General features: G+C 39.3%; 1 protein-coding gene across 1 annotated transcript in view; it reads left to right on the top strand.

Moving 5' to 3' along the window:
• LOC146647594 (vasoactive intestinal polypeptide receptor 2-like) overlaps positions 1–14,933 on the top strand; it is a 91,673-nt gene that overhangs the window by 48,229 nt on the left and 28,511 nt on the right. The window contains exons 3-4 of the mRNA XM_085389488.1: positions 7,705–7,818; positions 12,861–12,952. Coding sequence (XP_085245614.1) covers positions 7,705–7,818; positions 12,861–12,952 — 206 coding nt within the window. The remainder of the gene's footprint in view (positions 1–7,704; positions 7,819–12,860; positions 12,953–14,933) is intronic.

Here is a 14,933-nt window from a genome sequence, read left to right as displayed (position 1 = left end):
ATAGAAAGGGTCTCATGTATTGCTCAGACCTCCACCCTGGGGCAATGAGCCTTTTACTGTGTGTGCTGCAGTGACCAATCACCAGACTCAGTTTGTTTCAGGTTGTGCAGCCTCAGCTGCCTTCATTAAACAAACTGCCACATGAAATGAAATAGTTTATTGAACCAGTTGACAAATTAAAACAAAACTGTATGTATCAAATATGAAATATGGAAAATATGGAAAACTGTGCAAAGTACTCCTCAGGCACTTTGAATTCAGCAAGTTTATTGCAAGCCACACTGTGCAGCATGAATCAAATAAACTTGGATACAACAGCAAGTTTGATGTATATTTTCAACCATCTTCATTTTTTTGACACTCAGTCTTTAGATGGACAACTTCAAACCTCTTCTAAGTCAACTTGAGCTTGTGGGTTTGAATGCTAAACCAAAGATATGACAGATTCTTTCACACTGGTCATTTTTCATCAGGGGCAGCTTGAAATCACAAAGTCTATAATGTCATGTTGTGATCCCTCACTGACTTGGCCACCACCGAACACATCATTTGTGTCAAAATTGTCTGAAATAAAGTGCCAACCAACTCTGACATTTGCGAGTATTTGGAAACTTTTGCATGTCAAATTGAAGCAAAAATGGAGTTTTAGCAAAGTTTTCCTTCAAAACATGTCTGTAACTGAAGGAGGTTAATGGAATATATTTACCCACTTATACATAAGTCACTTTTAAAAACTCACTGCATGAAATCCAAAAGGCTCAGTCACCCTTTACTTTGTACTGACTGGGAAATTAAAAAAAAAAAAGACCATAAAGCAGAGAAAGACGACATCCCTCCAGATGTGTACTGCTGTGCTTTTGCCGCCTGGTCACTTAAAAAACTGGTCCTCTGATGTGTTTTTATGAAAGCGCTCAGAGAAAGGATGGATCACTTAGCGGGTAGATGGAGTTTTCTTCATGCACCAATGAGTTCAAATCTGTGTTTGAGCCATTTTACCCAAAGACATTTGTTCTCTCACTCTTTCATCTCTCCTTTTTTGCCCTCTTTTGCTCTCTCTGTCTGTTATTTCCCGTCTTTTACGACTTTTCTTCTCACCGTCACCCCCTCCACCCCCTGGCTGTTCCTCTTTTTAGTACTCTAAAGCAGTAGTTCCCAAACTACCGTACGCGTACCCTCGGGGGTACGCAAGTGGCTGTAGGTGGTACGCGTGGGTTGGGGTTGGAGTGGGGATCAAAAATTTTAAAAGCCGAAATTTGCGCTAATGAAGTTTTATTTGACTGTTAAATACATGACTATATACCACCCTCTGGTGTTCAGCAAAAAAATAGCTCTGACAAAATACATGGGCGTGATTTGCCCAAATGACCCAAATGACTGACACCTAACAGTTGAAGTTGCCTCCAAGCATTCAGTGCAGCGCGAAAATGGACAAGTGGTTAACAAGAAAAAAAGGCCCTACCACAGAGACACCGGCCACAACAACCAATAAGCTCATGTCTGAAGATGCATTTTCCAGTGACCGCACAGGTGATTGTTCAACAACAATGTGTTTGTCAGATTTGGATGCTAGCAGGGATGTATCTGTGGTTACTAGCCAAGTGGCTAGCATAGCTGGAGCCAGCCATGTGGAAAGTGATGAAGTGTCTGATGCGGAGCGTCAAAGTGGGAGAAAGCATGACAGCTCGGACTGTAACACAACCTCATCAAAGAAGCGCAAATATGATGACAATTATATTTCGCTGGGGTTTACGTGTATAAATATTGGTGGATTTTCCCGGCCACAGTGTGTTATTTGTGCAAAAGTATTGTCTCAGAACTCAATGAAACCTTCACTTTTGCGCAGACATTTAGAGACAAATCATCCCCATTTGAAAAATAAACCAAGGGAATATTTTGAGCGACAGCTAAAATCACTTTCAACAAGTAAAACCTGCATTCAGGTGCCAGATCTTATGAATAAAAACAGACTACAAGCATCTTACATGGTCAGTTACAGAGTGGCTAAAAACAACAAACCCCACACTATTGTGGAGGACCTCATTCTCCCTGCTGCTTTAGATATGGTAGGGACAATGTTGGGGGAAAAGGCAAAAAAGACGATACAGTCCATTCCATCATCAAACAATACTGTCTCACGGCGCATCAATGCAATGTCAGAAAATGTTTTACAGCAGCTACTTCTGCGCATGCACCACAGTGAATTTTATGCAATACAGCTAGATGAGTCCACGGATGTGGCTGGCCTGGCGCATCTTCTCGTATATGTGCGCTACATTCATGAAGGAACCATCAAGGAGGACATGCTGTTCTGTAAACCACTGGAACAAAGGACAACTGCCGCAGATATTTTTCAAAAGCTGGACACATTCATGAACACACATGGACTCGTGTGGGACAGATGTGTTGGCATCTGTACTGATGCGCACGGGCCATGACTGGGAGACACGGAGGTGTGGTTTCGCGTGTGCAAGCAGTCGCGCCAGATGCCTCCTGGGTACACTGCAGCATCCACCGAGAGGCTCTTGCTGCAAAGGGAATACCTGTCCGTTTGAAACATGTTTTGGACACGAGTGTAAAAATGGTTAACTTTGTGAAAGCCAGGCCGCTGAACTCCCGCTTATTTGCTGCGTTGTGCAATGAGATGGGCAGCGAGCATGAGACATTATTACTCCACACAGAGATTCGCTGGCTATCTAGAGGGAAAGTGCTGACCCGTTTCTGTGAGTTGAGGGATGAACTTAAAGTTTTCTTCAATAACCATCCCTTTGAGCTGTCTGAACATTTGCATGATGAAGAGTACCTTACGTGCCTGGCTTATCTGTGTGATATATTTTCTCGTCTGAACGAGCTCAATCTCAGATTACAAGGCGTTTCTGCAACTATATTCAATGTTCAAGATAAAGTTGAGGCCATGATAAAGAAGTTAAACCTTTGGAAGAACTGCTTGGATACAAACAACACTGAAGTCTTTCCTGTGCTGCATGATTTTCTGTGCTCTAATGATCTCACACTATCTAAAAGTGTAAAGCGCGAATGTAATGTGCACCTTGAGGAGCTGGAGGTGCAGTTACGCCGATACTTCCCAGAGACGGGCGGCTCAAATGATTGGATACGTCACCCGTTCACCGCCGTGCCTACTTCGTTATCACCGTCTGACCAGGAGAGCCTAATTGAAATCGCCACAGATGGATCTCTAAAAGTTGAACACGCTCAAAAGAACCTGGCGGATTTCTGGATAGGGCTGCGCACTGAACAGCCCGCGCTGGCTAAACGCGCTGTCAAGACTCTGATGCCTTTCGCCACCACATACTTATGCGAAAGGGGATTTTCTGCTTTAACAAACATGAAAACAAAATACAGAGCAAGACTTTGTGTGGAAAACGATTTAAGACTCAGCCTTTCCCAAATTGAGCCAAACATTGAAGAGCTGTGTGCCTCTGCTCAAGCACATCCATCACATTAAATAAAGTTCTGTTTAATGAAAGTTCATGGCCTTTATGCTCTCGACAAAAAAGTGAATTCTAATAAATCTTTTGATACACTGCTAGTATTAAGTAGTAAAGTTTGTTATTAAAACTCTGTCATTACTAAAAAATATCAATAAATTCATTTGGTGGTGAGAAATAATCGACTGTGCAGTATTTATTTTTATGCATGCGATATTGCAATGTATTTATAGACACTAATTAAGAATCGTTCGTAGTAGGGGGTATGCGGCTGAGGGTGACATGTTTCAAGGGGTACGTGGCTGGAAAATGTTTGGGAAGCACTGCTCTAAAGGAAGGATGGTGTCTGAATTTAGCATTTTCGTCTTGCAGATTATTTACAGAGAGGTCTTGACAAGAATAAGCTTTGGTTCCTACATTTGGAAGCTAGGCCAAATTCACAAAGGAAGGAAATGTAACCATTTCAGAATCAAGGACCCATACACGGGAGACCAGGGCATGCGTTCAGCAGAGGTGGCAACAGTACACAGCAAATTCAAAAGTGTTAAATTTTTTGGTGTTAATAGTCTCCTTGCAAAAGTAGAGTTAATTTTACTCTAAGCAGAGTCACATTCTTTTAATGTAACTCTGAGGTGTAAAATGATAGTAGTTAAAATCGAGTGTTAAAAATGAGTGTTTCTCTGTCAAATCTGGAGGTGTTACAATGGAAACATTAACTCTTGACCTCTTAACTCTGAACTCCTACAGGGGCTATGACACCAACAGAGTAAATTCACAGACTCCGCCCCCAGCACGGCTCCAATCGAAGCTGAAGTGAAGCCGTTTCAGAACATTTTGCTCTACATATTTGAGTTGTTTGCCATGCTTGGTAAGTCACTTTTTCAAAGATTGTTTCAATTGTTATTGGCTTTTACTTCTGTGGCTCTTTGGAGTTGAGACAAAGCTGTGTGAAAGGCATTAGCCATGTTGCTCGCTGATAGCATAATATTCTGTTTTAGCTAGCTGAAAGGTATTGTTTGCGGGCAAATACCACAGCCTTGAAAAAAGCTTGCATGTGAATTTTCAGTCAAACGTTTGGTCAAATACACCTAAAACAATGTCTAGAATGTGAAATGTTGGTATAATGGTGCTACTTGAAGCCTGAAAACGATCGCCCATAAAAAAAAAAAAAAAAAACCGAGCAAACAGCAGTAGCTGACGTCCTGACTGGATTCTACGTTAGCATAGATCCCTCCAGAGTTTTGTGCACACGGTTTAGGTAAAAATGAAAAAGGTTGAGGTTTTACATTTAGTTCAGTATTACCTGTTGCCTGTGTCCTTGTCTTTTGGGAAAATACTTTACACAAGTAATGGCTCAAAGAGGATTCCTTTTTTTTTTACTGTGCTGCAATTGTTTACTGGATTATTTGTGCCATTAATTAGTGTCAACTAATTTTTATTCGATCTCCGCACAGGATATGCTTGTGAAGATGGAATATGGGGGAGAGCAGAAGTGCGTTGAAGTTCCACAAAGGGATGAATGAAGGACATGCATATTGTATTGAAGAAATAAGTGATGAGAATGCTGTTATTTGCATTTACCATGTCAGACCTTTTGATAAACAAAATTCTAATGAAAGTGAGAACATGTATACTGTTACATCTTTCAGAAAATGTTTTGAAATTGTGGTGCACAGTTCAGAATAAATGTTTTTCAAAAACCATTGCATCTTTTTAGTAAATGTTTATTTCCAAAAGAAATTTCTAGAAGTTCAGAACAGTAAAATTCCCGCATTTTAGAATGAATTAGAAGATAACTCTTACGTAGTTAAACTAAAATACTCTTTGAGAGTTAATATATAAACTCTTAACACCAAGTGTTAAATTATCAACTCCAGACAGATTTGGTGTTTAACACTAAATCAGAGTTAACGTACCAACTCTCCAAAAAGAGTTAAATTAACACTCTCTGGTGTGGACCCATATAGACACTTTAATAGTGTTGAAATCAAATCCGACAGTGTTAATTTGGACATGATGGATTTGCTGTGTACAAACATTCATCACTAAAGTAAAAGAACAGCGTTAAAAAAAACAAACTGATACTGATTCATCAAAAAGCAGCTCTTCCGCCAAGTATTTTGGACTGCTGAACCTTTACCTTCTATGTTAATAATAATAATTCTTTAATAAATTCCTAGTCGCTTAATAAAATATTAAGGGGCAAGAAACTTCCTTCACATTAATTTCTGATTAGACTGAATGTTTTCAGCTTGAATGTGTGTTACATTGAACACCAGGAGAGAAAAATAGAGCAAAAAAGAAGAAAACGAGCTCTGGTTTCTGTTCACATTGAAGGTGGTTGATTTTACCTCCTCTTCTAGGTAGCTAGATTGTGCCACACCCACAACTTATTCTGCACCTCCAATGCTGTTCCGGATGATTCTGACCCACTTGAATCCCTGCGTATGGTACAATTACTGATGCATAAATTATATGATTTTTCATTTGAATATGTTTCTTTGATCTCTGTCTTTTACGACAGTCGTATGATAAGGACCAAAGTAATGACAGTAAAATACTGTATAAAATAATCAAGTAGAGTACAGATACCTGAAAACCTTCCCATCTCTGGAGTTTTAAACCTTTATAATATAGAAGTTAATAACACATAAGAAAAAGTGAGTCTTTTAACAGGAAACAGACAATTGCACAAAGAGAAAGTCATAATATGACATGAAGGCAAGAAGGATAAATAAATATTGTATGATATGCTGCAATAACATAACAATAAAACAGATAAGGAAAAGACAGGGGAAGTAAAACAGGAAACGCATGTGACGATAAGACAATTAAAGACAGAAAATAAATGTAGAATAGACTCAAAGATGACTGCATAGCAAGAAATAAAGAATCAAAGGAAAGGATTAAATGCAATACAGAAAAAAATAAAACCAATATGAAAGTGAGCATGGAACAAGGAAATGCAACATGAGAAACAGGAAATAATATGAAAAGAAAAAACAAATTGAAAATTGTGAGCTTCAAATTTTCATGTTCTTTCTGTCTTGTTTCACTGTGGATGAAGGTGTTTACAGAGGTGCACTCAATCGGGGAGAAGAGGAGGATTATTTCTGTAGAAGCTCATATCCACCCCCTCTAGTCACACAAACAAGTTAATAAGAAAAACAGATTTAATATGTTATTGTATTAAAAGGTGTGTGTGTGTGTGATGCTCATGCAGCATGGATGTTTAGCAGGGGTGTTGGGGAGGAGGGGTGCGTTTAATAAGCACGCCGTCTCCATTCATCTGTTGCTAAAAAGCCGATATGACTGCTCAGTTTGCCATCAGCACTTTCACACCCATTAAGGCTCACGCTTAAGAGCTTGGAGAGATATTCCAGAGTGGGAGACTGACTTGACCGATTATGCAGACAAAGCTGCATGAGCTGAGTGACAAATCACTCTGCATTTGCAGCCTCACCTTGTTGGTTGTGACAGATTGCAGATGCAAGCTGTGGAAATGAGCTTCAGGGTGTATAAACTCACTTTTTGAGAAAAAGGGAGGAACTTGGTTATTTTGGAGGCGCTCAGAGTAGAGCTGTTGCTGATGTAGCTTGAAGGTCTGACTGGGCACCTCATGGCATGTCCATTTGGGAGAAGGATTCCCTGGGGAAGACCCAGGACATCCTGGAAGCATTGCATCTCTTGGCTGGTCTGGAAATACCCCAGTATCCCTCCAGTATTGTGGTCTGTATGTCTACCAGTGTTTCTTAACAAATCCGGCTGAAACACCAACATGTTTATGCAATGGTGACGACTCAGTTTGTCTACCTATCTGTAGTCGACTTAATGGGTCTACACCTGAAAAGTGCTTAAGGTTAAGGTTGTTAAACTCCTCCCTGAGTATTGGTCAGATTTTAGAGATGAGTTTGTCCTGGATAAGACTGTTTCCAAGCCTCCTTGACCTCTCAGTCAATTTTCTTTCTCATCAGTTTGTGCAGTACAGCCAACCAGTGACAGTAAAGCTTATAACTTTATATCGTTATCTGACACATTGCAATAATCTTTGTATAGTGATGGGTCATGAGCCAGAGGAGCTACTGTGTCACTGAGGCAACAACTTCACACAGTTCGTGCATCCACTCACAAATGCAAAAATGTACTTTTAGCAAGTGAGAGGTGCTGCTGCCTTTTTTTATGTTTGTTTCTAAAGAGGAATTTTAAATGTATACTTCAAGGTGAAAATCTTCTAAACCTAACTACCCACCGTTCACAGGCCCCGGATGCAAAGGAGACTGGGACAGCATAGCATGCTGGGAGCGAGCGGAGTTTGGAGAGACCGTGACCATCCCCTGCCCTCGAGTCCTCAGGACTGTGTTTGGCAGAGATGGTGAGTACGGTTAATTCATAAATGAATGTAAAGGATCTCTTTAACTGATGTTTTTGTGTTTCCGCAGATAAATAAGTTGAGGAAAAATGACATTTAAAAGTCCATATTTTGGTAGCTATTTGCCTAAACTGCTGATCACATGACTATAGTCTTATATTAACATAACACTGGAATGCAGTAACTCACTTAAACCATTGTTATGATTTCTGTGAGTGTACACTTCAGTCTTACTGAGGTCAATTTTGTCATTAGAGTGTATGGGTAACAATTTGTTCCTAATCTCCCCTTACACTGAAGGACTGCCATGAAAACACAGACATCAGAGTTAAAGTAAAAACTGACGTGTTTATACATTACTTGAGCATTCTTCTGCTCCATTACTTTTGTTTTGCAGCTGCTTTACAAAAACATTCACACAAAAAACATACAATGAAATTTGGAGCATGAAGAGAAGCAGACCTTTTAAAAATTGTTCTTTTTGTACAGAATTTCTTCCTCCATTTGTTCACTTTCTATGAGGCTGCTCCTGTAATATAATATAATGATACCAGGCTTAAATATCTGCAGATAACTTTTCACATTATCTAGAGCTGCACTTAAGTCACTCACCAGATGGGTTCAGCATTAATACTCAAGGCTCTCTGTCCCTGTTTGACATTGTTCATCTCCCAGTTGTGTGAATGTGTGCAGTCAGTGGATTCCCTCCTGAATCCATCAGATTTTCCAGCCAGTGACCAGATGGCAGTTTGGGTTTCCGCTCTGAGTGTCCTCTGATTTACATTGATGACTAAACATTATGCAAGCGCCCAGCGGCTTGTTCGGAGCCAAAGCTCACCCTGACGCTTCCCCTGTCTGGGACAGATACAGACACCCTACAGTTATTACGTTTTACTGAAATGGTAAAGACATCCTTCCTGGAGTTACCGAATACTTTTTTTCTGTCATTTAAACGAAACCAGTGAGAAAACCATGAATTCAACTTTGAAAGAGAAACTCTTTATTTACTTTTAGTCTACATTAATTTTAGGCAGCTCACCTTCATACTGCTAATTATAGCATCGCGAGAGGTTTAGTTTAACTAAGTAAACAGAACTAAAAAAAGGGGGAAAAACAATAATAACTCAGAAAATAAATGACTTTGCAACATTAAACGTGCACAAAAAAAAATGACAACTTGTCACTTGTACTTGAGACATAACTACACAACTGAGTGGTGTGTCAGTGTCCATAAAATTGGTGAGCCGGCACTGCACAATTTTAACATTTTAAGAGAAAAATTTAAAAACACCCGACCCAACAGAGATTTGTCACCTAGCTCTTCCCACAGTTTTGTTCCAGCTTGTCATTTTTTTTACCCCACTTTTACACTAAATGTCTCCAATCTTAGAAGCCTGTTTTTTTTACTTTACTTTACTTTACAACTGTTTAGATGACTGATCAGTAAACTGAAAGAAAATATATTTTATGTTTTTTATGGCCTCCTAAATGTGAATATTGTGTAGTTTCTCAGATATCAAAAATAGCCATTAAAAAAACTGTTCATCAGACAATTTAATTATTTAAGTATTTCAATCAAGATCAACTCACCATCAGTTTAGAAATTATGGTAATGTCACACTATGGAAAACAACAGTTGGAGACGACCAAAATTACTACAATGAACTTCTTCAAAGTGACTTTGGTGTCTGTCAGTCTGATATCAGTTTGTGATTAAATAGGGTCAAACTGACAATTGAATGTAGTCTGTTTGTGATAATGTTGTATTTAACTGTGGTAAATTGGTTATAAATCACTTGCTGTCTATATACACAGAAATTCACAGTTCAACTACTTAATTTTCAGTTACAGTTAGAAAATAGAGAAAACCCCAACAATCATATGGCCTCCTATGAGCAAGCACTTTGGCAAGAGTGGGAAGGAAAAACTCACTTTTAACAGGAAGAAACCTCCAACAGAACCAGGCTCGGGGAGGGGCGGGGCCATCTGCCACAACCGGTTGGGGTGAGAGAAGGAAGACGGGATAAAAGAAACACTGTGGAAGAGAGCCAGAGATTAATAATCAGGGCTAAGCTAAGGGCTAACCCACACAGAATGGCTTTTCCGAGTCTTTTCCTCACCAGCTCACGGTCACTAAACAACAAGATTGATGAGCTACAACTGTAGATTTCCTCGCCCTGTGTGGATTTGCTCCTTGTTTTGCAACTGCTCCTTTATATGGCATATATAACCTGTATATAACTTGTACAAATCTGTGTATATACTTATATTATTACATACATTTCTTTACCTTTAAGTCTACTTCATGGTTTCTCTTTATTCTCTCTATTCTAAAAGAATTTTAATGTAAAAATCTACATACTGCTGACAGAGAGATGCCAAACTGTCTTTCATTCTTCTTGTAACAGTAACAATAAAGATCTATTTTATTTAGAGTCCACTCAGAACTTAATTTGAAACCAAAACAGAATTTTGCAGGACGGTAAATTAGCAGCAAAATGACCGAGGGTCAGGAATTAAAACCAGAATACGGTCAGTTGATAACTTTGCTGCCTTGACTGCCTCAGACTGATTGCATCGTGCTGCCAATTTAGTTTATGAATTACACTTCAATTAATTTGCAAACCCGTTCACCAGCGATTGTAGTCGGTCTGAGCTGGACTGCAGTTGTTTGAAGACATGTTGCCTCCCACCAGACAACTTGTGCAACTGACTTTTGATTCAAAGTGGTTGCCAATAGATTTTGCGCGGTCACCATTCAATCACCATGTGACAGAGCCATGAATGCTTTTATGGATTTAACCAAACAAGTAAATACTCAGAACAAGTAGAGTCTATTCAGTTATACTATTATTTAAGAGAAGTTCATTTTTAAGTTGGTTTTCATGAAGACATAAATAGTTTGAGTCTTCTGATTTTTTTCACGTTTCCTATAATCTTAAAGGAAAAAAATCTTGTAAAGGTGAGTTTAGATGGAAAATGTCGAGTAAATCTTTAATAAAAATTGGCAGTTGAATCCATATACAAATATTGAAAGCAGTCGTTTCCCCTGCATTTAAAGCTTTATTTTTTTTTATTTTTCAGCCACACTGTGCTCATTATACTTAAACAAGCTGAGTGCTGTCACAGTGTGATGTTAATACTTTTACTTCAGTAAAAGATCTGAACCCCCCCCACCATTTTTCTCAACTGCATGCTGTATTTGCCAAAGCTTTAATCCACATCTCTGGCTGACTTCTGCACATCGGTGACCACTTGTGTTCAAAACTGCTGTTATATTTAGAGCGAACACAGCAGTGCACGCAGCTCAAATGTTGCAAGTAATCATGCTGTACATGCAAATCACTGTTGCTTAATGAATCAGTGTCTTAGCTTCAACTGTGTCTCCCCCCTCTGTGATACAGTGGACCGGGTTTGTTGAGTGTGTAGTGAGGCAGAAGTATGCTGATGTTACTTCCAGTCAGCGCACAAATGATGCTTCGTGCTTTTTACTGGGAATTTACAAAAGGAGGATGAACTTGCCGTGCACTGCAGAGATTTTGGCACTGGCACCCCCTGCAAGTTTGCCTCAGGGGTTCACTGTCCACTGTGCATGCTATTCATTTTAGACACACTGATGGTGTTTTTACACTGTGGGAACATAAGCAATAACCTAAATTTTGTGACAATTTGTAATGCAAACTTTCCATTTTTAACATTTTGGGAATGTGCATGCCTGATGGCTCCCTCTAGAGTTTCATGTGGCTTTCTGTCCAGTAGCATCTGTCAGTGTAACGTCTACTGTAGGCTATACTATCCTCTCATTCTACATGACAAATCATTTTGACTGGCTCTCATATATCATGCTTTACAAAGATATTTTTAGCATCCAACTTCACAGTGGCCACTCATTTTTAGTACTAAAATTCATTGAAACACTGATATGCTACAAAATACTTCTATCAAACTGAAATGAGTGATTCATCATAAATTTGCTCAGTTAAGAGTTGAGTGAATATGGCTTGGAGTGCTTGGATGAACAAACCTAACAAAAAGAGAAAATTCTAAGGGTGCCCCGCTGCCAGCGAATCCCCAGAAAAAGTCAGATTATTGGTCACTGATGACATTAGAGATGTTGGTGTGATTTAAATGTGCATTTAGATGAGCAGTTTTTCTTATTTTTGGCTCAGACTCAATATAGATGACCAACTATCAAGGTCCTCCTCAGGAATAAACCTTAAAATTGAATTAAGTCAGGGATGAGAAACCGAGTTTCACTTAGGGCCACAAATGGGAAATGAGAATTGCATTAAGCTTTTAATTGACTCAAAAATGTGAGCTTCATACAACCATTTCACCTACAAGCTTACAAAGCCCTCAACCAGTCTACAAAAATTCTGTCTTCATGACATTTAGTGAAGTAAAATAAATCACTCTGATTACAAGAACACTACCAAACAACTATTTTGAAACCTGTTTCACGTGCTTAAATTTAATTGAATGTAACCAAACAAGCCTGATGTGGTGTAAAAAAAAAAGTTATACATTTTCATTTGAGTCTTGTACATATTTCTTGTCTTCTATGACTTTATGTCTTTGCAGGGATTTGCATTCAGAGTTCATAAAGAAAATGCAAATTGTGTTCTTTGAAGATGAGTGTGTTGCAGTTAGCCATAAAGCACTCAGATGTTTGGACAATGGGGGGAGACTGGAGTGTGAGGAGGGAATCTGCTTTTTGCCATTTGGTTATGTTTTTATGTGCAAAGTTTAATGAAAACTTACAGAAACAAAGGATTGTTAAACAAATAAAAATGACACCCACATTAATTCAGGGGTTCTTAGCATCGACCATTGAGAACAAACAAAGACTGACCTCTCTGATTGGGCTCAAATCAAAGAACAGAGGCAAAAAACCCCAGGAAGTATTAGCAAAACCTGACACAGTGAAACCTACATTTTTTTTTTCTGTTTGCTAAAAAAGGACAAAGCAGGAAAAAGTGGTCTGTATTTATTTTTGAATATGCTTAAAGAGAGACTGAGTTGTGTGTGCATTTCTTCTCCTGCAGGTAACATTAGCAGAAACTGTACAACAGCTGGATGGTCTGATGTTTTCCCAAACATAACCAGTGTGTGTGGGGCAGACACGAGCCAGGATAAGGTACAGTAAACATCTTAACTGCTGCTTTTTGTTCTTTTGTGTGTCGTAAATGTCACCTGGATGTTAATGAATTCTGACTGTGGAACAGGAAAAGAAGCTGCGACCCCAACATGGACCATTAGTGGCCCCTAATTGACGAAGCCCGCGGGGTTGGCTGTTAATTAACACCAGTTAGTGGTGAAAGACTGCTTCTTTAAAAGGTCAATATGCCCAACAGTAGAGTGATATGTGTTTAAATGTGAGCAATTTGGTGTCTGCGCGCACTGCTGTCTAGTTTTTTGTGTCGTTTAATGGACAAAAAACACCATTAGCCTTCCTCTAGAAGCAATTTGGTGTTAAAGGGTCGTCATTTTATGTTTCCCAGAATATCTGTATAATAGCAGCCATTTATCTAGGTAGGAAATTTTCTGAACGGCTTTCAGGTCATACAGTTTAACTACACTGCCACTATAAGATTGCTTTGGTTGAATTCTATGCATTTCAGACAGTCGGGTATCTTGGAATAGGAACGGGCCGGTGGTTTGCAAATATTTCTACACACATTGTATTCATATCTGTACAAAATAGCCACAAGGTGATACAACATGTTGCTAATTCTTCTTTTTCTTCTATGTTTGGTATCCCATCTACCTGTAGCATGGCATCTACAATCATTTTTTAAGATGGTCTCCACTACATGTGCACATTCAGTTTGCAGTTTGCCTTATATACTGTACCACCATGTATGTTTGCACGTTTCAATAAATCACGGCACCTTTTCCCACTTTTCCTTGAAAATGTGAAGTGAGGAGCTCAAGACTTTTGCACAGCACGCCTCCATCGCTGTATCAGACACTTGGTCTTGTTGCCTCTGAGTTATATCTAGCTCTGTTTTCAAGCAGAGGAAAGTGGTGGTGAATTTGTCCACACAGATGAAACGTTCAGTATGAGAGAATCACTTTTTGTGAATGTATAACTGTAATGTACAGGCGTCAAAAAGTCCCAAAACATACCTAAACTAGTCTCAAGAGATGCACATGTACATGTGCATGTACAGCACAATTTTCATGGTCTGAGCACAGAATCTGAAACTTTGTTATCATTACATTGCAATTGTTTTTCTGGCAGACTTTGAGTTAAATTAAGATTGCAAGAGAAACACTTAGTGCTAAAAAAGATGCTCCGTTCTTATGATTGCAAGAAAAACTTTGCAACTTTAGTAGGAGTCAAGCAGGACAGCACAGGACATGTGTCTGCAAACAGCATGGCACAGAGTAATTGGAGGTATGCAGCCAATATCCTGCAGCTCTTCATCTAACAGCTCACTCTAACTGCGTCTTGTTTTTCTTCCATCGCTCCCTGGACATTTTCAAATGATTCATCATCAAAAAATGAACTTTCTACATCAATATTATGATACTTTGTGGATCTCAGCTGGGCAGACTGTTAGATTTGTATTGTTGATTGTCATTTATGCTTAGAAATATTTACTTATATATGCTTAGAGTTTTGTAATTAGTTGTAGATTGGTAGAGGTTTTGATCCTTGATAGTCTGCAAACTTTGTGTGTATTAGACAGCACTTTGGGAGCATGAGAGGTCATACTGTGTCTTATTGTTTTATGGTAGGATTAACGTAGTTGCGTCTGTTCTAGTCTAAGTGCTCTTTGTTTAGATGAACTGCAGGACTTCCTCACCGTGTTATCTAGGATGAACCATCTAGGGTGAGGGGGAGGCTACCCTCTTCCTGACCAAGGATGTTTGACCCTTTGATCAGCAGTCCACACACACACACACACACACACACACACACACACACACACACACACACACACACACACACACACACACACACACACACACAGGCAAGGTACTCTTTGTGTGTATGTAGACGTCATATGTTAATGAACTTATGCATATTCATGTAACCTCAATAAAAGAACAGTGGTACGGGAGAACGGACGAGAGCAACTGGGGTCAAGCGAAGGAACGGTGCCTGTCCG

Source organism: Rhamphochromis longiceps, linkage group LG18 (assembly GCF_057381845.1).
Source record: "Rhamphochromis longiceps isolate RC_006_pf linkage group LG18, R_longiceps_female_GT1.1, whole genome shotgun sequence".
In the NCBI taxonomy this organism is placed as follows: domain Eukaryota; kingdom Metazoa; phylum Chordata; class Actinopteri; order Cichliformes; family Cichlidae; genus Rhamphochromis; species Rhamphochromis longiceps.
The sequence above is the reverse complement of the archived record's forward strand: the minus strand, read 5'-3'. Positions and strand labels throughout refer to the sequence as shown.